Below are 25,878 nucleotides of genomic sequence, written 5' to 3'. Positions count from 1 at the left end.
TGAAAGTTAAAGTACAACTTGTCTTAAACTGTCATACTTTGTCTATGACCATTAACAGGATCAAGTGTGGAACTCAAGGAGGACAAGTGCTGGGAGAAAGTGGAGGTTTCCTCTAATCACCATCGAGCCAACAAGCTCACTGACAAGAACCCCAAAACGTACTGGGAGTCCAATGGCTGCACAGGTTCCCATTTTATCAACATCTACATGCACAAGGGGGTGGTGATTAGGTACGTCCACACATCACTTTGGCCATACAGAGGGTTTAGAATGTTGTCATTTTTAATCTTGGTGTATGCACTTTTTTTTTTTAAGACAATTGAAAATGAAGCACACCTGAGTTGCTCACTTTTACCTTTCCTGTATACCGAAACTTTTGTTATTGCCTTGTTCATGTGTCTGTGGATTTTTATGCTAGACTGCATGCTCTCGTAAACAACTGTGGTTACCTCAATGACATTGATATTTGTACTTTTAAAAAAATGATTTACTCTTAACTATTGGGAACTTACTGTAAGTAAATGTTCTCCTTTTCTTGTTAAACTCAGGCAATTGGCAGTGCTTGTGGCCAGTGAAGACTCCAGCTATATGCCTGCCCGCATGGTAGTACTTGCAGGAGACGACCCCACAAACATCAACACAGAGCTGAACACAGTAAGTAGCTGTATAAGCCGACAGGAGTAGGAAACTTCTGGAAGTAGGTTCAATTTACCATCTTGTCTTTTTAAGGTTTAAGCCCCTCACCCACCCACTTTGTTTTTACAGGTCAATGTGCCTCCTTCAGCCAATCGCATTGTGTTGCTGGAGAACATGACCCGCTTCTGGTCCATTGTGCAGATCAGGATCAAGAGGTGTCAGCAGGTGGGCTGTGGAATCATGAAAATTTGAATTTCAGTTTACTTCCTGAATTGACATGGTACTAATCTCAACCCTGGTCAGCAGGGAGTCTCCTTTTAAATTTTGAACCTGCTCTTCCCACCAGGGTGGCATTGACACAAGGGTCCACGGCTTTGAGGTGCTGGGGCCTAAGCCCACCTTCTGGCCCGTGTTCAAGGAGCAGCTCTGCTGTCGCACCTATCTATTCTACACCACTAAGGCCCACACCTGGTGCCAGGAGATCCTGGAGGACAAGGCCCAGCTGCTGCAGCTCTTCAACAAGTAAGCCTGTCTCTACTATACACGGTACTGCAAACTACACTGACCCCCTGACTGTGCTAACCTGGCCTGGTGTGTCTCTGCAGACTGAACAGCGCTCTGCGACATGAGCAGATGTTTGCTGACCGCTTCCTGCCTGATGCCGAGGCAGCGGAGGCTCTGGGACGTACCTGCTGGGAGGCCCTCATCACCCCCATCGTACAGAGCATCACCATCTCGGGTAACTTTTGGAGTCTGTCTCACTCTCTTTCGCACTCACTTCCTGCACTTCAGCTAGCGTCTATCTGTCATACATTTTCATCAACTAAGATTCAGTCAGTTGTAGTTCAAATAACTTGCTTCTCTTCTCAACTCCCAACAGAGACCCAAGTCCTCAGTCCTCTCTCCTGGCTGCTCAGTGAGTACCTTGACAACGCAGAGTCAGCCAGGCGCTGCAAGAGCCGGGCCGCCATCTTCAACTCCCGCGTCCGTCGCCTCACCCACCTACTTGTCCATGTGGATACCAGCAGAGTGGACACAGAGGAGCTCAAGCCGCCCATCAAGTGCAGTGAGTAATCCTGTAACGCTATACCTTACCACGCATTTACTTCTGATAAACACTCAAGGCTGCTATGAGTCTTTTCTCTGTCCAGCTTCACAACCTTCAGAATAGTGAACTGACAATTATTGCCCCTGGAAATGGGTGCTGGGAATTGCCAATCAAAATGAGCTGAGAATACGTCTTAGTAGACTAGATTTTGCATGGTAGTATAAAATTTGGAAATGCGAGCGTATTGATACTTAATTTACTTATAGTATTTGGTAGACACCACCCATCAAGTCTTCCGTATTTCAAGGTATTTCTTTTGTTTTCAGAAGGTATCAACCGAAGCAAAGATTTAAAGAGTAAGTAACAGTTTAGAGGCTAATGTACTGCATTTCGTTTTAAGTTATTCTTCCAGCTCAATGGCACCCCCATTTTTTTTAATTTTTTATATATATATTTTTTTTTATATATATAACTAATGACTGCAACATTCCGCTTTCCTCCCACACGCAACCCTCCAGTTTCAGTTGAAAATGATCAGGACGATGTGTTATTGATTTTGTTTCTTTGTTGTTTTTGGCTGCAGATTGTTTTTACCCTGATTTATCTCAAACCTTTTTGTTTAGAAGGTAACTGAATCGTCATTTACTTTCAGATGGAAAAGAGGGAAAGAACAAAGATGCAGCCGCTGTCTCCTCTTCCTCCTCCTCCAACTCTGTCAAGCCGAAGATGAAGAACACCAGCAGTATTGCAGGGATAGCACTGTGTTGGCAGGGCGTTGTACAGAGACAGGTAAGCCACTCCTATATCTCTAAACTCTGAGGCCTATTATAAACCTACTCTGATCTAATGTCCTTGAAGTAAGTTGGTGTAGTAACTCTTAAACGTATTTTATTTTTATTTTTTATTTTTTTTAGTCAAGATGGCATCACTAAATGAGTCTTTGGCAGGATTTCAAAGTTGGAACTCATAGATAAATAAAAACTTTGGAGTGATGACTTGACACATGTTTAACAGGTTAAGAAGTTTTTGGACTCTACGTGCAGCCTGCCAGACTTTGTGGAGCGCTACAGGAACATGTACCTCCGTCTGAAGAATGCCATGGAGGAGCTGTTTGGCCAACAGACAGCGTTTGTGCTGGCTCTCCGCCACGGCTTCTCTGCTGCTCTCCTACAGCTCTCCATCCTCACCGCCATGCACGTGAGTTATACTAGACGACCTATACTCAATACTACTTGGGTCATATTAGGGCACGCAATGGAAAACACACACAGTTCTTCCCCGTTCCAGTCATTTTTCTTCTGTTTGGTGCCTAATGAACGTAACCCGGCAGTGCACCGGTAACACATCTATTCTCCAGATCACTGCTCTTTGTGTAGGTTGAATTCTCCATCTCTGTGTTTGCAGGTGAGCGAGCGGTTTGCCCAGTACATCGACTTGATGATCCAGGAGAGTGGAGTGGACTCTGGCAACGTGGAGACTCTTAACCAGTTGCAGCAGTTCCTAGAACCCATGCTCTTCCTCTCCGGCCTGGAGCTGGCCAACACCTTTGAGCACTTTTACAGGTAAGGCCACATTTCTATCCCTGTAGTTGGTAAGGTCAACCTAACACCATTTATTATTCTGAAAGGGCCATATTGTACCCGAGTCTCAATCCATCTCGTTTCCTCCTCCGCAGGTACTACCTGGGTGACAGGCTGCTAGGCCAGGGCAAGGTGTGGCTGGAGAGTGCTGTCATAATGCAGATAGGCACCTGCTTCCCCAACCGCTTCCCCCAGCAGATGCTGAAGAACCTTAGTGAGTCTGAGGAGCTGCAGCAGGAGTTCCACCTCTACCGCCTCCAGCAGCTGGATAAGACCCTTCAGGATGTCGACGAGGAGGTGAGCAGAGGACGAGAGCCACTATTGTATCAGGCCCTGCAATGTTTTAACTTTTTTTTTATATAGCTGATGCTCGTTTCCAAAGCAGCATACACATGTTACGATGTGATATGCGCTAATGGGAATCCAACCCATAACATAAACTATTTTTGTCCTTTGCTGTGCTACAGATGATGGATGATCAGCCGTCGGAGCCTGAGGAGGAGAGTGAGGTGAAGGTGCTGATCCTGTCTCCTCGCTGTTGGGCTGTCTCCTCCCCCTGCTACATGGACAACCACAGCAGATACTTCCCCAAGCAGCTCTGCACCTACCTGGCAGAGTTCACGGACTTCTACTCTAACAGTCAGTCCCTTTCGGTTATCTCTTTTCAAAAAGTTTGGTTGTATGCAATAATTTGTTTGCCTCATATTGATGTATTTTAATATTTCTCATATGTGACTGACCGCCTCGATTCGTAGCTAAATTTTGTTTTTTTACATTGGATAAAAGAGACTAGAAAATGAAAATGTTATCATACACTACAGTTTAGGAACAATGGGAAAGTAATTCTGCTTTAAAAGTTTAAAAGCCCCACCCTTCTGTTTAAGGATTGACATGTGAGACCATGTGCTAAACAGAGCAAATATTTGGTTGTTTACTAAACTACTTAAAGTCTAAGTGTTAAAGGTAGTATCCTACTATAAGGAAAGAATCCATGTAAAATACACTTATCTAGTCCTTGGCCTATGTCCTAATCTGACTTTGGTGCAGGTCATGTTCTTCACATTCACGTCCCTGGTAAACACACTATCAAATAACATCCACGTTTATTTGGTACATGCACTGGATACAGAAGGTGTAAACGGTATAGTGAAATGGTTACTTGCAATGTTCCCTCAACAACAACAAAAATTAGGTGCTGAGCAAATTTCAGGTCTGCTGAGCGCAAACTTGAACGTTGTGTAAATTCTGTGCAACTTTCAGCGTGCGTTTACTGTGAACACTGCAGGCTGTACTTGCTTTAAGTTAGTTTTAACCAGTGGCCTACATAAAAAACAACGGAGGAAATGCATCCCATAACATTTTAACATGGAAATGGCTGTTCTGTCATTCAGTCTACAATAGCAGCCAATGTGTGGTGTTCAATGTAAGCCTACATTCCATGAGACTTACAACAACAAACATGCAGGGCTTGACATTAACCTGTTAATCCACTTGTCCTTCAGACAATGAGGCGATTGAAAATGTTGTTGTGTTTGATGCAAGTAACCACTTTTACCATATAAAATGCATTATTATTCCCACACCATTATTACATAGAATCTGAGAAATCATGCTACCCTCTGCCTATTGGCTACTTAGCTTATTCAAGCCGGTCTCAAAATACAACACTGCCTCTTTAAGACAAAAGCTCCTTTACCTGACCGCCTTTTCAAAGATGTCAAGAAATATACATGTTTTGTTCTCTTGTAAGAAGCAATTACTCCCCTATTGCTGACTACAAATTATCTATAACTGGGCTAATAACTTACTAGCTACCAAAGGATATGACAATAGTGTGCACATGTGGCTACATGCAGCTCTTGCTTTGATCTCAAAACGAAGTGAATCGCACAGATCCATATACGGCAATGGTCTATTTGCATATAGGCCTACTGCAGCTCTGATTGTTTATACCGCACCGGTCTGTGTAGAGTACGGGCTGACTAGTGCATGTCAATGCAATAGAATCCTACTCCGATGCGTTCTGCCTACAACAAAATCTCTTGCATAGTTCATTATGTTTTGATATGTTGCATTGAAAGTGGCTAATATTGCGTTGATTCGATCACACCTGCCACAGTAAAGGGAGATGTTAATAGTCCTAACAGGGAAAACACTAGAACAGTGGTCTCCAACATTTTCTGAGTCCAGATCACGGAGTCAAAATGCAAGCTGAGATCTACTGCTCAGATTATTTAATAGGACTTAAAAAATGTAAGCCTGCAACATTAACCAATTTATAAACCACATACTGGCTTTGCTTGAATTGCCCTGCCAATGAATGTATTGTTCAGGGCATTAAAAAATTTGAGGTAGGCTATATGATCACACTGGTAATATAGCTTTTTAAAAATTAATTGTGAAGCACAGCTGAGTGAGAATACATTTAAACAATTGGCTTTTATTTTTATTTCTCTGGGCTGATGGTGCCTGCATCTGATGGGTTTTTTACATAAATATTTACTGATCGACTAGGAATTTCTTGGATATTGACCAGTTGATCGCGATCGACCGGTTGGTGACCACTGCTCTAGAAAGTTGAGTGAAGTTTAATCTCGTGCTTCTCGCTGTTGGCTGATATTTCTACGCAGCAGTCTAGGGGCTACTACGCGGGCAGCTTAGAGGGAACATTGGTTACTAGCAATATAAAAAAACAGTGTCCAGATAAAATATTTTATTATTATTAGATGACTCTTACCTGACACACTTGTATAAATTGATAGGTCATTTGAAGGAAATGCTATAACCAGCCACATCTAGCTAGGTGGATGAGTCACTATTGTCTAGACATGTACACATGTTCATGAAATACAATAGATGGTCGTAATCACCCACAGACACACCTGGCTAACTTGATGGGTCATGTAATCATTTGGCGAAGTGGAGTCTTTTGTTGAGACCTCTAGCTAGCTAAACAATAAACCCGCGTAATCCCAACTCGTACTACTAACACCAATACAAACATTGTCATAGCTGTAGTATGAATCTGCAGGTAGCTAAAGCTAACCAACTAGCTATGTTCAATGTTAGCTAGTAAATATTAGGACATAACTAGCAATGCAAATAGATTTCTGATTCCAATAATATTACTACACAGATCACACACATAACGTTAGCTTGCTAGCTAACGTTACCTGTATGATTTGTGTAATAATATTATTGCCAGTTTGCTAGCAAACAATACGCTTTAACTTGGAATGAAAATGACTTTCTCACAAAATTAGACACTTATCTGAAAATGTTGCTAGTCTCTTACCTATCCGTATACATGGTTGAACACGTCATAGCAGACTGGCACCATTTGAACTCCATTTTGGTTGTTGCCACATTGTTTGGCCAGAGTTGTGAAGTCACTCCCGTTCACAATTACCGTGGCGTGTGCAGAAAGTAGCCCATCACTTTTTCCAACTGATCTGTCAATAGCGCTTGCTAAATTCAGGGCATCAATCCTGTTGAGAAAAGTAGCAAAACTTTTGTAGTTCTCGATGGCTAACGTTATATCTTTCAAAAAAATTGCACGATAGGAAGGACTGTCAACACATACTGAACAGCTCACGTTATAGACAGAAGCATGCTACATGGCAGACCAATCCAAACTCATCTCCCGGCATGTCCAGCCCAACCATTATCTCAGCGACATATGCCTAGTTTCCTGAAATGAGTCACACATGCCAGAATCTCATTAGAACCAGTCCGTTACAATGGCATCTTTCAGAACGAAAGTGCTTGAGACTAAACGTTGAGTGATGTGTGTTTGTCTGTAGGCCAGTGCATGTACAATCTGACCCACAGTAAGCCCCGGCGTCTACAGTGGACCTGGCTGGGCCATGCAGAGCTGCGCTACGGCTCCTGCACTCTCTACGTCTCCACCCTGCAGATGTACATCCTCCTACAGTTCAACCACCAAGCGGTAACTAGATGACCGGGGGGATACAGTGCAATGCACTATGGGGAGTTGATGTATTAAATATTCTCCATTGACAATGGGCTGTTGTCTCTGATACTACCTCCTGTTGTATTTTATTTTAGGATGTATCTGTGGAGGCTCTTCAGCAGGCCACAGGCCTCTCCCCGACAATGCTGGCCCATGCTCTGTCTCCCCTCACAGCAGGGAAGGGCATTCTCACCCAAGACAGCCCTGACAACAATCTTGTGAAGGGTGAGCTCCTGCTCTTTGTCTTCCCCTGGCTAGCTCTTTCTCTCTGAGCCTTTCACAAATATTCTATGGAGCTACTGTTGATCTCAGTAATCCATCAGATTTTGTGACATTGCATTTACTTATTTTTTTTACACTGACAGACCTCATCTCCTGCATTGTTCCCCAGTTAGATTTTATTTTAGTGACCATTTTGAAATTACTGTTGGCATTTGTCGGTGGCGTCGCACTGAATGTATAGTTTTGTCCTCTGCCCATAGGAGTCCTGAGATTGAACAAAAAAGCTCAGTCTCAGAGTTTGGAAAACCACAGCTATTGCTACCTGCTGCCCAAGCAGACCTACCTGAATGTGGACGAGGATGCTGCCCGCTCGCTGGAGAGGAAGAGGAACTTCATCTACTGCCTCATCATCCAGATCATGAAGGCTGAGAAAGAGATGCACATAGACAACCTGGTGTTCAGAGTAAGGCCATGTTTCCTCCCCATGTCCTTTTTCATGTGTGACCAATGGAGATCCTCAACTGATCCTATGTAGTGGTAGTATAGACGTCCATCCCTCCGTGGTTCAGGGCCAGCTTTATTTGATGGGCCAGATACTAGCAGCCGGTGTCTTATGTACCACTTTGCTCACTTGTCCTCCCCCAGGTGTTGGATACGTGTCAGAAGCGGGAGGCGACTCGTTCCCCGGGCTCAGTTCGTTTCAGCTGCAGCACTACAGACGTGCTGTCCTGCGTCATGCATGTCATCAGCAAGGGCTACATCAGGCGCAACGAGGACAGCCCCCACATCGTGGAGTTCCTGCCCGAGGACCCCTCCACTCCCCAGAAGGGCCAAGCGCATTTCTCCTTCAGCAAGGCTGAGCTAAAGAATAACCCCAGCAGCAGCAACGCTGACATCAGGTGTGCGGACTGGCCTTGACCTAGTGGGGGGAAATAATTTTAATGTGGATGGCTGGTGTGTCCTCTAGCCCCGAGATACAGAATCTCCCCAGTTTGGTTTTTTAATTGTAGGGAAGGAGAGTAGACTATATTAACAGGCCTTTTCCATTTATGTCCCACTGCCTTAGGCATTGGATAAATGCTTTAATAAATAACCAATTGGGTTGAGGTCTTCAGTCCTGTTACAGCATGTATTTGTGACATATGTTTTCGTTCTGTCCTACTTAAGCTTTTAAATGCACTTTGACCTAAACTATGGCTGCATGGCAATGCCCACCAATGTCAGTCATTTCATATTCAGGATGACCACTGATGCTGTTCATCTAAGCCATTACTTTCCAAGAAACCCATGGCAACCCTCTACTCAAACGATAAATGCAACATAAAAATAATCTAGGCTCTTATACAATATGTTCAGAAACAGGCAAAATATGCTAGTGAATGTTTTATTATAAATAAAGAAAATGTATCAACTTTGAACCATGTTTGTTGCTTTCTTTGTGTTATAATGAAATAGTCTAGAAATGTTGTGTGGGGTGAGATATTTTCGAACGAAGATTCCAAAATTAGTCACGCTGTCATTAAAATCACACTTACTACTAACCTGATGACTAAGTTTTGCTTGTCTATAAGGATGTTATGGTTACTCACTTTAAGTAACACATGCTTGTTCTCTTAAAGGAGAGCATTTCCAATGTAATCATACTAAAACTGTGACCCTCACTTTTAAGAAGTTAAGATTTCCATAGTTGTAAGTACCTTTGTGACCCACTGTGTCTCCTCCTGCAGCCTGGAAGGTATCAGTGCAGCCCCTCCGAGTGCAGAAGATGGAGTCCTGGAGGCTGTCCTGTTGTCCATGGGCCGGACCATGAACCAGGAGGAAGTCCGGCAGCTGATGCAGCGCACTGTCCAGCAGGTCTCTGGCACTCTGAGTTTGGACCTGGACCGGGCTGAGCACCTGCTGGTCCACTGCAAGTGGAACGTGGACGTGCTGATCCAGCGCTACACAGACGACCCAGACTCCCTGGTTTTGGCTGCCGGGCTAAAGGGCCTGAACCCCCAGCCGCCCCCTAGCCCCGTGGCCAGCTGCCCCGTGTGCCTCATCTCCCAAACAGGGGAGGCAGAGCCTGCCCCCACCCTCTGCTGCATGCACTACTGCTGCCGGGTCAGTCACCTTACAGATATTTCTACCCCTTTTCAAACTTTTATATTTAAAAAAAATCTTGCACGGATACTTTAATTCTAAAGTCTAAGCTGTTGGGAGTGAGGGTTCTAAGCTGACATGGAATTGTTTTAAGATGGTTATACTATAGATCATTTAGCTATTTGATTCTGAATTTCAGTACCCCTTCAGGAATAAAATATTGATTTGATAAAATATTGAATTTGTTAGTTACTACTATAGCCCAGAGAAACGCATTGAATAACACATTCATAAATAGTAAAAAAGACAGTCAAAAACCAAATCATAAGGAACAGGATTTAAGTGTTTGTCTTATCTAGGAGATCTAAGAAAGCTCAGGAAATATTTATTTTTACACATTTAACTCCTTTTTTGGTTAGGCACAAAACTACCTTCAAACTTCCATTTTTTTTTTTTTTTTTTTTTTTAAACAGTACTGGTTACCTTCAGACGAGTCCTGTGACCCTTTCTGTAGTGGGTCACATTAGTTTGTAGCCAGCTGTTTGGACACTACAAACAGAAATTTGCATGTCAACGGTACCGACTTCAGACGAGTCCTCTGACACTTGTGGGGGTTGGTGACCACCATTGTGTACGTGAAAGTCTCCCCCTTTCCATAGTGGTCATAATAGTTTGTATGTCAAACTGTTGGGACGCTACAGACGTTACGTGAGAATCAACTCTAGGGGGTTAAGGATGAATGACGCTGTACATGCTGAGTAGTAACATCTCCTAATTCATGTGTGCAGTTTGTCAGAGGACTCATTTGATGATTATTTACGGTGCCTTCGGAAAGTATTCAGACCCCTTGACTTTTTCCACATTTTGTTACGTTATAGCCTTATTCTATAATTGATTAAATTGTTTTTTGTCCTCATCAATCTACACACAATACCCCATAATGACAAAGCAAAAATAGGTTTTTACAACAAACCAAAAAAAACACATTTTACGTAAGTATTCAGACCTTTTACTCAGTACTTTGAAGCACCTTTGGCAGCGATTACAGCCTCGAGTGTTCTTTGGTAGGATGCTACAAGCTTGGCACCTATATTTGGGGAGTTTCTCCCATTCCTCTCAAGCGCTGTCAGGTTGGATGGGGAACGTTGCTGCACAGCTCTTTTCAGGTCTCTCCAGAGATGTTTGATTGCGTTCAAGTGTGGGCTCTGGCTAGGCCACTCAAGGACATTCAGAGACTTGTCCCGAAGCCAGCTCTAGAAAGAGTCTTGCTGGATCCAAACTTCCATTTAAGAATGATGGGGACCTTCATTGCTGCGGAAATGTTTTACCCTTCCCCAGATCTGTGCCTCGACACAATCCTGTCTCAGAGCTCTACGAACAATTCCTTCGACCACATGGCTTGGTTTTTGCTCTGACATGCAATGTCAACTGTGGGACCTTATATTGACAGGTGTGTGCCTTTCCAAATGATGACCAATCAATTGAATTTACTACAGGTGTACTCAAGTTGTAGAAACATCCCAAGGATGATCAATGGAAAACAGGATGCACCTGAGCTCAATTTTGATTATCATAGCAAAGGGTCTGAATACTTATGTAAAGAAGGTATTTTTGTTTTTAATAAATTAGCAACATGGGATGTTGTGTGTAGATTGCTTAGGATTATTATTTTTTTGAATACCTTATAGAAGGCTGTAACTTAGCAAAATGTGTAAAAAGTCGAGGTCTGAATACTTTCCGAAGGCCCTGTATTTTTCCTTCCTACAGTCTTGCTGGCAGGAGTACCTCACGGCCAGGATTGAGCAGAACCTGGTGATGAACTGCAACTGTCCAATCACAGACTGCCGTGCGCAACCTACTTCTCTGTTCTTCTTCAACATCCTGACTGACAAAGACACCATCGCCAAGGTCTGCCCCCCACACAACTCAATGAGAGAGAAACACTTATTTTAACCCAAAATGTTATATCACATTAGTCTAGTTGTCATATGAACTGCTGGCTCAGTTTAGCATGGACATTTCTGTCCAGTTGTACAATGTTTGTTTGCGTCTCGTGAGTTTAAAACAGCAGTACCTATCCTTTCGCTGAGCCCCTCCACTCCTGTCCTCCGTTTCCCCTCCAGTATGAGAACGCGCTCCTCCGGGGCTACGTGGAGTGCTGCTCCAACCTGACCTGGTGCACCAACCCCCTGGGCTGTGACCAGATCTTGTGCAAGGAGAACATCGGCAGCATGGGAACCTGCTCAAAGTGCTGCTGGTCCTCCTGCTTTAGCTGCAACTTCCCAGAGGTTAGCACTGAGCTGTCATACAGTACACAGCTTCATGTCTTCATTCTCATTTGTGTTATAGGGCTTTAGTAAACATTTTTGGGTTTATTTGTGATATTTTTTTTACTTCAATCTGATTGAATCAGAAATCCATATTTGTATGGTTAGCGATCAAACTTGGTGTAGGGTAAATCTATCTATACATATTTTTCCAGACACTCAAGCAAGCAACAGAGTACAGCTTAACCTCCATCTCCCCCAGGCTCACTACCCAGCCAGCTGCAGTCACATGTCCCAGTGGATGGACGATGGTGGCTACTACGAGGGTATGACCATGGAAGCCCAAAGTAAGCACCTTGCCAAACTCATCTCCAAACGCTGCCCCAGCTGCCAGGCCCAGATAGAGAAGAATGAAGGCTGCCTTCAGTAAGTATAAAGCTACTGGACACATTTTAATCCTCAGCACTGTTCTGTCGATTAAAAAAAAAATATATATATTTTTTTTTTTTCTCCCCGCCAAGGTTTACCAGAAGTATGTTGTAGGGATTTAAAGGCATCACTGTTACTACCACTCCATGTTTCTTTTTTTCAGTATGACCTGTGCCAAATGTAACCATGGATTTTGCTGGAGGTGTCTCAAGCCATGGAAACCAACCCACAAAGATTACTACAACTGCTCAGCTATGGTGAGTCCATATGACTTGATTCAATTAAGTTTGCGCTTCATAAGATTTAATACAAATGCAAAGGGTTTCCATGAATTGCAGAGTATTTTCCCCTTTGGACATGGATGATCATATCACATACCAATCCTACATACTTACAATACATACAACCTACATACTTTAATACAAAACTCTGTAATAAACAAAAGCTCTGTTGATTTCCAATGCAGTGATACTTTATTTTTCTGTCTGCAGGTGAGTAAAGCAGCAAGGCAGGAAAAGAAGTTCCAAGACTACAACGAGAGATGCACTTTCCACAACCAGGCCAAGGACTTCGCCATCAATCTGGAGAGCAAAGTCTCCTCCATCAATGAAGCCCTGCAAATGAAATCATTGACGTTTGTTATTGATGCCTGCAAAGTACTCGCTCAAGCTCGCAAGGTAAGAGGAAGTAAACGAATAGGAAAATAACCAACTAATCTGTAGAGACATTGAAGCAATACAGTGTCTCTTGTGTTAAAGAGCATTTTGGAAAAATCAATCAGCATGTGATTTCACATACAAGCCTGGGTGAAAGTAAGGTGGTCCGGTACTGCGTCCTGGGAAAATAAATAGTGGGGATAAGTCGTACCGGTGAGCCTATCACAACGTGAGCCTATCACAATTCATACAAACATGCCCAAAAAACTATAGGCTATTACAGCATTATTTATCCTTACTGCAGGTCAACCGCATGACAAATTAGCAAATTGACTGGAAACCGAGTGGTATACGCTCCAAAATGTGTTGTGGTTTGAGGAGAACAGTTACATTTTGGGAAAGTGGAGATGAGTGGCCGAGACCGAGGTGCGCGTGGACAACAGTGGATGCAGCAATTCAGGCTACAAGTGTAGGCCCAATGACAATCGTAGAATGTTATTACAATACACGTAGGTGTTTTGTAACTGATGTCTCTTTCCATTCATCAAATTGCGGGTGCACTGTTGGTTTGGATGCTGAAATTATTTTGTAAGTGGATGAATGTGCGCGTAGCCTACAGGAAGGCCTTTGTTAAGTGATTGTTTAACAATCGAATGAAACACAATGACTGGTTGTGTTTCTACCACATTAAAAGGCATAGGTGGCGTGTCCATAAGGCTAGGGGAAGATGAGCTTTCCCTAAAGTAAATTGAATTGCATATTCCAGTCTAGAAAGAAATCAATAAAATCATTCTAAATAGGCTACTACACCAGAAATCATGATTTGGCCATAGAGAATAATTAGCTACTAAAAAATATAAAAGCTGTCGTTTTTTTTGTTATTTTTTTGTTTGTTTTAATATTGCATAGCCTACAGTCGAAAGGACCCGCAATGTGGGCAGCACATGCTGCAAATTTCTGTAGTATAAAAAAAATATATATATGTAAATGTAAATGGCCATATGACTAATATGGACCTCTTGCCTGACTGCCATGTAGGTGCTGGCCTACTCGTGTGTGTACAGCTACTACAACCAGGACACCGAGAAGATGGATGTGATGGAGCAGCAAATGGAAGCCCTGGAGCTTCACACCAATGCCCTACAGATCCTGCTGGGTAAGACCTTAATGAATTCTAGGATAATCATAGTAAGATTTTTTCAAGGCAGATTGCTATTGAGGATGTTTCAAGCATCATGGATAGGTTATTGTCGGTGTGTCCCCCCCCCCCCCCCAGAGGAGACCCTGTTGCAGTGCACTGATCTAGCGTCCTGCGTACGTCTCCTGAAGCCTGAGCACCTCAACACTGGCTTGGAACTCATCCGCCGCATTCAGGAGCGTCTGGTGGCCATTCTACAACACTCGACCCAGGTAGGGACTTACGCGCGCACACACTCTGAAGAGCAGAACACAAAGTGTGGTGTTAATACTTACTGGATGCATTGTGGTCCAATCAACAGCAAATCATTAGGGTTTCCTCCTGTCTGGTCTCTCCAAACACAGGACTTTCGAGTGGGCTACAACTCCAAAACGGGACAGGAACAGGAATCTGCTCAAGCTTCAAATCTCTCTAAGACCACAGATGCCAACAAAGCGTGAGTACAGAACATTTTGAGAAGTGGATCTCCACATTACCACCTGGATCTAGTAGCATGTTTTTCCTGATTTTTTTTTTGTGCTCACGATGAGACTGGTGTTCTCTCTGCAGGGCTGGGGCCTCTGAGTCTGGTGACTCTGACAACAACAACAACAATGAGGAGGAAGGTGGAGATGAGGCAGAGGAGGATGATGAGTATGACGATGAGGAAGTCCTCGAATGGCATGAAGATGACGAAGATGACATAGACGAGGATGACTTCTTCTCTGATGACGACGAGTCTGAAAACCTTGAGAGGGATTTCAGTCCTTTTGACTAAATATCTGAAAATATTAAAAAAAGGAAGGAAATGTCAATCTGTGCAGGCACTGCAAACAACATATAACTATATTAGAAACAGTACTTAATAAACAAACAAATATCCATTAGAGAGCTTTGGTAACAGGAAAGCCATGGTCTTGTTTAAAGTGAGGCTTGCTGTGAGCCTTCACATTTCCGGTCAGCCTGTTTGTGCTGATCTTTCACAATTTGTCCCATGCCACAACTGCAATTGTTGGATAGGGCGTACGCTTACTTTTTCCTCTTATTGTTTATCAAATAGGTTTGAAATCCTAGAGCCTTTCATTATTTTTCACATGACTGTTTTGAAGCCGATGGGGTTCCATGATCATCACGCATAATGAAAGATCCCTGTAAGAAGATATATTTGGGAGGTGTGACCGTATACTTTGGAACAAAGCCCATACTTTTGTTTAATACAGATGCTGCATTTTGATTTATCCAATAAAGGGATTTATAATCCAGTGCTAGGATGGCTGTCTTAGTTTTAAGTTCATGGTTTTTATATCGGTTGTATACTGACATGTTGAGTTGGCATGTCGTTCATTACCAAATGGTTTGCCTTGGTTTATTTTTTAATATATGGATATATGCCTTCAAAATGATAAAGAACACAATTAATCAATTGATTTCCATAGTGAAAGTTAATACTGTTCAATTATATTTGGTTTGTTTAGTAGCCTACTAAAGACATCAGTTAATACATAATGTTTGAAGAGTGAAACATTTTCATGCATCTGGGTTAAAGGGTTGCAGGTGGAGAAGATTTGGGGGGGGGGGGGTGTAAGATATTTGCTGTGCCTGGCAACAAGCCACAGCCCATCAGACTGACAAATCAGAAACATGTCGCCATCCTCTTAACCTCACTGCATATAACGGATTGAAAGTATCATAGCTCATGCATTATTTGCTAAGCGAAAACCTACATGCTATTTTATCTTGCTGGAAATAGCATTTGAAATTTGTACATGTCAATGTTCATCTGTTTAATGGGTTGAGAGGTATCTGATATCTCAACATACACTTTGCTCATTGAAGTTGAGATATCCTTATTCATACTGAGCATCTTCCAAAATGTTATCTTTCTGATCTCATTGTTGAAGTTGTGCATCTTCAGCTGACTAAATAAATGCTTTTTCTGCTACTGTACTTGAGTGATTTCATAACTGTATTACCTGATTTAAATTAGAAGCATCCAGTGAGACAACCCACTTTTGCTTTTTTCCCCCCTCTCTTTTATGAAAGTCAATGAACTAAGTAGATCAGTGCACAACCATGGGCAAAACAGATGAGATTGGCGTAGATAGTTGACATGTAAGCTATATTTCATCTGCAATATTTATTGAAAACATACATTTGCACAATGACCACTTCTCTCAAATACATCGTTGCAGTTGTTGGTCAGCTAGCTAATGAATTTTAGCCATTAGGATTAATATGAAATCAGTCATTACACACAAGACATGGTATCAATAAGATGACCTGCCCTTCAGGACACTTACAGCACACCATGTCACAGGAAGGCAAAAAAGATCAAGGACATCAACCACCTGTGCCACGGGCCTGTTCATCCCACTATCATCCAGAAGGCGAGGTAAGTACAGCTGCATCAAAGCTGGGCCCGAGGGACTGCAAAACTGCTATCTCAAGGCCATCTGACTGTTAAATAGCCATCACTAGCCAGCTTCCACCCGGTTACTCAACACTGCACCCTAGAGGCTGCTTGGAATCACTGGCCACTTTAATAATGGAAAGCTAGTCATTTTAATGTTTACAAACTGCTTTATTATTTTCATATGTAAAAACGATATATTCTACTGTATTTTAGTCAATGCCACTCTGACGTTGCTTGATCTAATATTTATTTATTCATTCCTTTATTTTACTTTTAGATTTTTGTGAATTGTTAGATACTACTGCACTGTTGGAGCTAGGAACACAATCATTTCGATAGACCTGCAATAACATCTGCTAAATATGTGTATTTTATTTTATGAAACAAGCTGAATGGAGCTATTTACCATTCCCCACATGGCAGTTTCTTGTCATTCTTGCTAGCAATGTGGCCATCCAGAATCACAACAGGCTAACTTCTTCCCCATGGAAGCGCACACATCGTTTTCGTGACGTTGACAGACCATTGAAATGCATTTATTAATGTCTACATTCGTTTTTGCCGCATTTATTTTTTATTAAAGACACCTTAAAACATACTTTTAAATTATATTACATGAGATAAATATAAAAATTAAATATAACACTTTTTCCTTAAAGTACACTTTTTTGAGAAGACTAATGTTATTGTCCCCACTACAACACAATATTTAAATACATGTAATTTTGTCCTTGAAACATTTAATTGAAAAATGTAGAATTCCATTAATTCCTATGGAGGACTGCTCCGACTGGGCAGTACCAACATGGCCGAATGGTGGCTTGAAAGCCTCTCAATAGCCCGGCACAGTGGACGCGTCATAATACCCATACAATCTAGCGGTAAAATCCGGTAGTGGTTTCAATCGTTTTTCTCCATTAATTGTACATCTGGGAGTTTAGAACTACTTCATGTAGTCTGTGTTTCGTGTGGGCTGGTGTGACGCTTTGATAGTGTTGATGATTCGTTACTAGAGAAATGAGACCAAGTTGAGACGCTGGACGAGGTGGATAAGGTATAGTAAGACAGTTTATTCGGATGTAAAGATATCTGAGCAAAGCGTGCACGGCCTCGTTCATTTTAGCTCAGAAGGAACTAGCAGAAGCGAGTCCCGTAACATATTGTGCAGTACATTTTATACAGTGAATGACGTAGGTAGATTCTGGTAGTTCGTGCTCCTGATTGGTCGTTGTAAGTGGAGGCCCGTTCCCTCCACGCTGGTGTCAATGCCTCATTGGTTCTTGGCACTGTTCTTTGTTCTTGGAAACCCAGCCTGAAACAAGGGTGTGTGTGTGTGTGTGTGTGCATGTGCGTGTGCGTGCTCGTATAGTAACATGCCTCCCTTATCAGTGGTAATAAAAGGTCTGAGTCAGCCATCCTCCCCTGCGTGGGGGAGTGAGGTTTGTATCTGTTACGGGCAGATGGTGTTTAACTGTGGGGTGTAGCAAGATATTTGCAACAAAGTCTGCTTTAATAAGGAAGGCATTATAACAGTATTATAGCTATGTGTTAAGGTCAATGAAGACAGCATTTCTTACAAATCCCCCTCTTCACGTCTTAAAAGACGTGACCACAGTAAAATTTGTCAGTAGACAAAAAAATGTATTCCCCCTCTTCACGTCTCACCAGAGACGTGACAATAGTAAAACATAGTAATGCAAACCGGGGAAAATTTGTCAGTAGACAAATTTTTGATTCCCCCTCTTCACGTCTCACCAGAGACGTGACAATAGTAAAACATAGTAATGCAAACCGGGGAAAATTTGTCAGTAGACAAATTTTTGATTCCCCCTCTTCACGTCTCACCAGAGACGTGACAATAGTAAACCATCTAGCCATCACTAGTCATCAAATTGATACTCAGGCTCAGCTTCCTCAATAGCAAGGAGTGGGTACATCTGACCCCTATCGACCTGCTTTGGGTCAATAGCAGAGGTAATGACTCTAGTAATCAGAGTGCGAGCGCATGGAATGCAACAGCAACCACAAAGGGTTAGGATAGCCACAAAAACAGCAACGGACACTAGGACAGAGGAGATCAGGGATCTGATCTCTGTTCTCATACTTCCGGCGCCGAAAAGAGATGGCCGCCTCGCTTCGCGTTCCTTGGAAAATATGCAGTATTTTGTTTTTTTATGTGTTATTTCTTACATCGGTACCCCAGGTAATCTTAGGTTTCATTACATACAGTCGGGAGGAACTACTGAATATACGATTAACGTCAACTCATCATCGTTCCTACCAGGAATATGACTTTCCCGAAACGGATCCAGTGTTTTGCCTTCCACCCAATACAATGGATCTGATCCCAGCCGGCGACCCTGTGCGACGCCGAAAAAGGGGCAAACGAGGCGGTCTCGTGGTCAGGCTTCGGAGACGGGCACATCGCGCTCCACTCCCTAGCATACTACTCGCCAATGTCCAGTCTCTTGACAATAAGGTTGATGAAATCCGAGCACGGGTAGCATTCCAGAGAGACATCAGGGATTGCAACGTGCTCTGCTTCACGGAAACATGGCTAACTCAAGGGACGCTAACGGAGTCGGTGCAGCCAGCTGGTTTCTTCATGCATCGCGCCGACAGAAACAAACATCTTTCCGGTAAGAAGAGGGGCGGGGGGGTATGCCTTATGATTAACGAGAAGTGGTGTGATCATCATAACAACACACAGGAACTCAAGTCATTCTGTTCACCTGATCTAGAACTCCTCACAATCAAATGTCGACCGCATTATCTACCAAGGGAATTCTCTTCAATCATAATCACAGCCGTATATATTCCCCCCCAAGCAGACACATCGATGGCCCTGAACGAACTTTATCTGACTCTTTGTAAACTGGAAACCACACACCCTGAGGCTGCATTCATCGTAGCTGGGGATTTTAACAAGGCTAATCTAAAAACAAAACTCCCTAAATTCTATCAGCATATCGATTGTGCTACCAGGGCTGGGAAAACCCTAGATCATTGTTATACTAATTTCCGCGACGCATATAAGGCCCTCCCCCGCCCCCCTTTCGGAAAAGCTGACCACGACTCCATTTTGTTGATTCCAGCCTACAAACAGAAACTCAAACAACAAGCTCCCGCGCTCAGGTCTGTTCAACGCTGGTCCGACCAATCTGAATCCACGCTTCAAGACTGCTTCGATCATGCGGATTGGAATATGTTCCGCATCGCGTCCAACAACAATATTGACGAATATGCTGATTCGGTGAGCGAGTTCATTAGGAAGTGCATTGACGATGTCGTACCCACAGCAACGATTAAAACATTCCCAAACCAGAAACCGTGGATTGACGGCAGCATTCGCGTGAAACTGAAAGCGCGAACCACTGCTTTTAACCAGGGCAAGGTGACCGGAAGCATGACCGAATACAAACAGTGTAGCTATTCTCTCCGCAAGGCAATCAAACAGGCTAAGTCCCAGTACAGAGACAAAATCGAGTCGCAATTCAACAGCTCAGACACAAGAGGTATGTGGCAGGGTCTACAGTCAATCACGGATTACAAAAAGAAAACCAGCCCCGTCGCGGACCAGGATGTCTTGCTCCCAGACAGGCTAAACAACTTTTTTGCCCGCTTTGAGGACAATACAGTGCCACTGACACGGCCCCCTACCAAAACCTGCGGGCTCTCCTTCACTGCAGCCGAGGTGAGTAAAACATTTAAACGTGTTAACCCTCGCAAGGCTGCAGGCCCAGACGGCATTCCCAGCCGCGTCCTCAGAGCATGCGCAGACCAGCTGGCTGGTGTGTTTACGGACATATTCAATCAATCCTTATCCCAGTCTGCTGTTCCCACATGCTTCAAGAGGGCCACCATTGTTCCTGTTCCCAAGAAAGCTAAGGTAACTGAGCTAAACGACTACCGCCCCGTAGCACTCACTTCCGTCATCATGAAGTGCTTTGAGAGACTAGTCAAGGACCATATCACCTCCACCCTACCGGACACCCTAGACCCACTCCAATTTGCTTACCGACCCAATAGGTCCACAGACGACGCAATCGCAACCACACTGCACACTGCCCTAACCCATCTGGACAAGAGGAATACCCATGTGAGAATGCTGTTCATCGATTACAGCTCAGCATTTAACACCATAGTACCCTCCAAACTCGTCATCAAGCTCGAGACCCTGGGTCTCGACCCCGCCCTGTGCAACTGGGTCCTGGACTTCCTGACGGGCCGCCCCCAGGTGGTGAGGGTAGGTAACAACATCTCCACCCCGCTGATCCTCAACACTGGGGCCCCACAAGGGTGCGTTCTGAGCCTCTCCTGTACTCCCTGTTCACCCACGACTGCGTGGCCATGCACGCCTCCAACTCAATCATCAAGTTTGCGGATGACACTACAGTGGTAGGCTTGATTACCAACAACGACGAGACGGCCTACAGGGAGGAGGTGAGGGCCCTCGGAGTGTGGTGTCAGGAAAATAACCTCACACTCAACGTCAACAAAACAAAGGAGATGATTGTGGACTTCAGGAAACAGCAGAGGGAGCACCCCCCTATCCACATCGACGGGTCAGTAGTGGAGAAGGTGGAAAGTTTTAAGTTCCTCGGTGTACACATCACGGACAAACTGAATTGGTCCACCCACACAGACAGCGTTGTGAAGAAGGCGCAGCAGCGCCTCTTCAACCTCAGGAGGCTGAAGAAATTCGGCTTGTCACCAAAAGCACTCACAAACTTCTACAGATGCACAATCGAGAGCATCCTGTCGGGCTGTATCACCGCCTGGTACGGCAACTGCTCCGCCCACAACCGTAAGGCTCTCCAGAGGGTAGTGAGGTCTGCAGAACGCATCACCAGGGGCAAACTACCTGCCCTCCAGGACACCTACACCACCCGATGTCACAGGAAGGCCATAAAGATCATCAAGGACAACAACCACCCAAGCCACTGCCTGTTCACCCCGCTATCATCCAGAAGGCGAGGTCAGTACAGGTGCATCAAAGCAGGGACCGAGAGACTGAAAAACAGCTTCTATCTCAAGGCCATCAGACTGTTAAACAGCCACCACTAACATTTAGCGGCCGCTGCCAACATACTGACTCAACTCCAGCCACTTTAAAAATGGGAATTGATGGAAATTATGTAAAAATGTACCACTAGCCACTTTAAACAATGCCACTTAATATAATGTTTACATACCCTACATTACCCATCTCATATGTATATACTGTACTCTATATCATCTACTGCATCTTGCCATCTTTATGTAATACATGTACCACTAGCCACTTTAAACTATGCCACTTTATGTTTACATACCCTACAGTACTCATCTCATATGTATATACCGTACTCTATACCATCTACTGCATCTGCCATGCCGTTCTGTACCACCACTCATTCATATATCTTTATGTACATATTCTTTATCCCTTTACACTTGTGTGTGTGTGTAAGGTAGTAGTTGTGGAATTGTTAGGTTAGATTACTTGTTGGTTATTACTGCATTGTCGGAACTAGAAGCACAAGCATTTCGCTACACTCGCATTAACATCTGCTAACCATGTGTATGTGACTAATAAAATTTGATTTGATTTGATTTGATTTGTAGTTACCAAACGCATCCATCCAGGAGTCCCACATAGTAGTGTCAACTCCGGAGTGTTGTTTCATCTTCTCATTAAGCGTGCGAAGACCCTCTAGGGCGACGGTAAGACTACCATCATTCGCTGTATTATTGGGAATGAAAGTACAACATTGCTCCCCAAACATGGCACAAACACCTCCGCGTTCAGCCAACAACATATCTACCGCGATTCTATTTTGAAATGCCATCAGGGATGTAGCTGCCAATTGGCCATGGACCGCCTCGAAGCCTTGTTGAGTCCAAAATCACACATTATTAACCAAAAAACGAGAAAATGTTAAACCCTCAGGTCCATCCCTCTATACAACCTGTACCAGGTGGGCTCGTCGCCACCCGGGAACTTCAAACCTTCACAACAGGGAGGACAAACATCACTTTTTATTCATTCGACAACCTCAACTACAGCAAACCAAGGGTCCTCCTCTGTCAGGCCCACTCTCCTGCGAAAGCTTGATTCCGTATCAGCCTCTCCAACTGGAGCATCAAGCAACGGCATCATACCAGAGGTCCTTGCCACATCTGTAACAGACTTCTTCAAACAAGGTATGATACAGGCAGCACAGCACATGAGCATAAGAAAAACAACAACTAGAGTCAGAAATCCAGTAACCATCATTGTAGTGTACTTACCAAACCAAACACCCAGCCAGGGGAACAGTCCACTCTCCTCCACACCTGCAAGACCCTTCATCTCCACCGATAACCTTGCCAACCCACTCAGAGCTTTTGAAATGCTCCCATCCGGACTAGTATTGTTAGGGACAAACGTGCAACACTGTTCTCCAATCATTTTACATACACCTCCCTGGTTGGCCAGAATCATGTCCAGTGCTAGTCTATTTTGTCTACTGGTTTGAGAGGTAGCATCCAATTGTTCAGCCATCCCCGTAAGTGCTGTGTGGGTGTAGTTAACAAATCATTGTTGATTATAGTAGATATAATTGATCCAGGCATTCTGCTTAGCATCAACAATAGCTGGGCCAATAATGGGCAATAAATGCCACAGGCCATCATTCCTGTTTAATGTCTGGAATTCGTGGGGGACCCCTATTGGGACCCCAACAGGTTGGTGTGGATGTTATCTGTACTCTCGGACCAAGGAGCGTCACGTTTCTGCCGTCTCCTGGGTTGGTCCCGAGCCTTTGTGTCATGTGCAGATCCCAGGAGGTGGTTAGCTGCAACCTCAATAATAGTCAATGGTGTTATCAGACTGGCCAAAACACATGTGCCCTGACAATCTCCTTTCAAAATGTGGGGTCAACCGCCTGGCAGGTCCACACATCCACCATACATCAGCAACACCTTTAGTTAATAGTGACATTAGTGATGCAGGCAGTAGTAGGGAGCCTCCCATAGTCTATACCTCTACCTGTACCAGTGATACAGCTGTAATATCCCCCATATGCCTTAACCCCCCATGGTGTCTTGTGGGAGGGACTTCTGGGAACACAAGACTCAGAGTTTTACACAGGGTTGAATTTGGCTTATTATAATAGAAACGTTCCAATATGCACATCCAACCTTTCCCATTGCTTAGGGCAAATGGGTGAGCAGACAGAATAGGTCTGGCATGTCCACATACGACACAGTCCTTTCTATTAAGTGTTTTGTAGGCCAACCACATATTCTCCCTTTCCTCATAACCAGTTTCAGTCCCCAATTGGTCACTATCTGAGATGTCTTTTACATTTATTACCTGTACCAGATTGGAGAGCTTAGGTGATGGCGTGGGACTTGGTCTTGAAGTGGTGGAGGAGGCCGGCTGAACCCTGGTCCGTTGGAACTGGTGGTGGTTCTGGCAGCACTGTGATGGTAACATCCCCATCGTATCCTAATCAGACAGCTCAGGACTACAAGCAGTCCTGTAAAAACCCCACCCTCTCCCAGAGAACACATCATCAGCCAGAGATCAAGCAACACTTTCACTTCTATGAACGTACACAGTGTTGAGAGGTCGGGGTCAGGGATTCTTCATTAAGGAGTTGATCCCCGAGCTCTATTAGCAACGGTTCTTCTCCTTAACTCTGTGATCATTCGGCAGTGTCAGTGTGTCTCACCCTCCAAGTGCGATATGCCCCCAGGTCGAGTGAATCACCTTCTCCTTTAATTCACCTGTAACGCATAAAATCCTGGACATACAGGTTTGGCTAACAAACGGTTTCTCATTTGTTCTATCTGATTATATATTTAACTTCTATACCCATTTGTTAGCTAGAAATTTTTTATTTTCAATTAGTTTATTCTCCAATAGGCCCCATCCTATCCTAGACCACAATGTACCCCTCCCCCGTTTGATACCTGGCTCTGGCCAGGTATCAACCTTACCTACTCTTAATAATGACTTAGGTAAGATTAGTAAAATATTCTTATATTTAAATGCTTATGTATTTTCCTGCCCTATAGGCTTAAAATATCTCCTGTTCAAACCTCAATGTATCATATCTTCCCCCATTTATTATCGATGACAAATGGGATTTTTTCTGTTGTATTACCAAATCAATAACAGCCCATTCAAAACCGTCATAGCCAATGTTTAAAAACAGAAACCTGACTCCTCTGTGGTTAAAACTACAATTATGGTCAAGAGTTATAAACTCTATTATAATCAATTTACCTCAAAATTAGTATCCCAAATGACCACAATTTCATTATCCTCACTACATCCCCCCGTGGGTGATCAAACCACAGGAAAATGCAATGAAAACAGGTCAAAAGGTTACATCACCTCCTTACATTCGTGTTCCATACCATGTCTAGACATACTAAAAGAACCCTTTATCTTAAAAAATCCCTTGTCTAAATAAAACTCAGAAAATAATCCTCCTAATATATATATAAGTGTACTCCTTTAAGATATCTTATCTCTGGGAACACGGAAACCCTTAACCCAAACGTTTACTACAAAAACAAAATCTAATAATTATGATAATACCCTATTCATTCGTTTGAAATTTCCCCGATGTTTCATGTAACTCATTCACACAACTGTGATAAACGTGTACTGTCCCTTTAAAAATTACTTCGAATTGGTTTTAAGTTTTTTATTTTTTATTTTTATGTCACCAGCATTCAACCAGGCTCTCCGTCGGCTGGGAGACCGTTGAGTGCTGCAATACTGCCATCTTCTGTCCATTCTCTGCACAGCTCTCCACCAGCTCTATTCAACCTTCTCAATTTGAGCCATATTAGTTTCTTATTATAACTTTTGTTTTATAATTTTTGATTTTTGATTTTTTTTATCTGTTATTACCTAGTTGGACTAGAGTGTCCGTGACAAATAATGTAAGATTATAGTATGTGGTTAATATGTAACTTAAGTATATATGGTTATGTAATTTATATACATGTCCTTACTTTTTCTTGCATAAAAGCCTGATACAATACATACATAGGGATGCAATCATAAAGTGCCATGGGGATCCGGTTATAGTTGTTCTATTAACCATGTGAAAATGCCCAGGGACACCCCAAATATCAGTAGGAATATCACAAATAAGGGGCCAGATATCCCTAGCCTTGCCCAGGGAGGGAGAAATGTCCCTCTAACTGGGCGAGGTTCCTTTTTCAGGGGAGGCGGAGTTTGATGCCGCATCACCTGAGTCAGGAGTGTCTTCATTTAAAATCGAATTTAGGCCGCTTAAATCAGCTCTGACTTCTGTCAGTGTTCTGGAAGGAATTGGAGCTGGAGTGCAATGTGTGAGGTGGTGCCAAGGTGCGCCTGATTTACCTTTGACCTGAACTGAGTGTGAAGT

General features: G+C 43.4%; 1 protein-coding gene and 1 long non-coding RNA gene across 5 annotated transcripts in view; one reads left to right on the top strand and one right to left on the bottom strand.

Annotated features, from left to right (window-relative positions):
* LOC139570765 (cullin-9-like) overlaps positions 1–16,017 on the top strand; it is a 33,588-nt gene extending 17,571 nt beyond the window's left edge. Inside the window, exons 16-41 of one of the 4 annotated variants that reach the window (XM_071392917.1) lie at positions 59–230; positions 549–654; positions 766–861; positions 983–1,158; positions 1,242–1,375; positions 1,517–1,702; positions 2,011–2,040; positions 2,337–2,473; positions 2,699–2,881; positions 3,089–3,246; positions 3,360–3,561; positions 3,732–3,903; positions 7,068–7,213; positions 7,333–7,462; positions 7,720–7,922; positions 8,105–8,358; positions 9,187–9,562; positions 11,309–11,449; positions 11,665–11,829; positions 12,071–12,234; positions 12,401–12,494; positions 12,729–12,914; positions 13,932–14,049; positions 14,170–14,303; positions 14,393–14,527; positions 14,641–16,017. In XM_071392917.1, coding sequence (XP_071249018.1) covers positions 59–230; positions 549–654; positions 766–861; positions 983–1,158; positions 1,242–1,375; positions 1,517–1,702; positions 2,011–2,040; positions 2,337–2,473; positions 2,699–2,881; positions 3,089–3,246; positions 3,360–3,561; positions 3,732–3,903; positions 7,068–7,213; positions 7,333–7,462; positions 7,720–7,922; positions 8,105–8,358; positions 9,187–9,562; positions 11,309–11,449; positions 11,665–11,829; positions 12,071–12,234; positions 12,401–12,494; positions 12,729–12,914; positions 13,932–14,049; positions 14,170–14,303; positions 14,393–14,506 — 3,977 coding nt within the window. In that variant the 3' untranslated portion in view covers positions 14,507–14,527; positions 14,641–16,017. The remainder of the gene's footprint in view (positions 1–58; positions 231–548; positions 655–765; positions 862–982; positions 1,159–1,241; positions 1,376–1,516; positions 1,703–2,010; positions 2,041–2,336; positions 2,474–2,698; positions 2,882–3,088; positions 3,247–3,359; positions 3,562–3,731; positions 3,904–7,067; positions 7,214–7,332; positions 7,463–7,719; positions 7,923–8,104; positions 8,359–9,186; positions 9,563–11,308; positions 11,450–11,664; positions 11,830–12,070; positions 12,235–12,400; positions 12,495–12,728; positions 12,915–13,931; positions 14,050–14,169; positions 14,304–14,392; positions 14,528–14,640) is intronic. The other 3 variants (XM_071392915.1, XM_071392914.1, XM_071392916.1) reach the window with 3 other exon arrangements.
* A 6,563-nt stretch (positions 16,018–22,580) lies between these two features.
* Positions 22,581–24,272, bottom strand: LOC139570764 (uncharacterized). The gene is made up of 2 exons (XR_011674162.1): positions 23,823–24,272; positions 22,581–23,566 (listed from the first exon to the last, which is right to left on the bottom strand). It is a non-coding gene; the product is annotated as an uncharacterized lncRNA (long non-coding RNA).
* Between the last annotated feature and the right edge of the window lie 1,606 nt (positions 24,273–25,878).

Source organism: Salvelinus alpinus, chromosome 3 (assembly GCF_045679555.1).
Source record: "Salvelinus alpinus chromosome 3, SLU_Salpinus.1, whole genome shotgun sequence".
Taxonomy (NCBI): Eukaryota; Metazoa; Chordata; class Actinopteri; order Salmoniformes; family Salmonidae; genus Salvelinus; species Salvelinus alpinus.
Note: the sequence above shows the minus strand (reverse complement) of the source record. Positions and strands in the feature narration are given on the sequence as shown.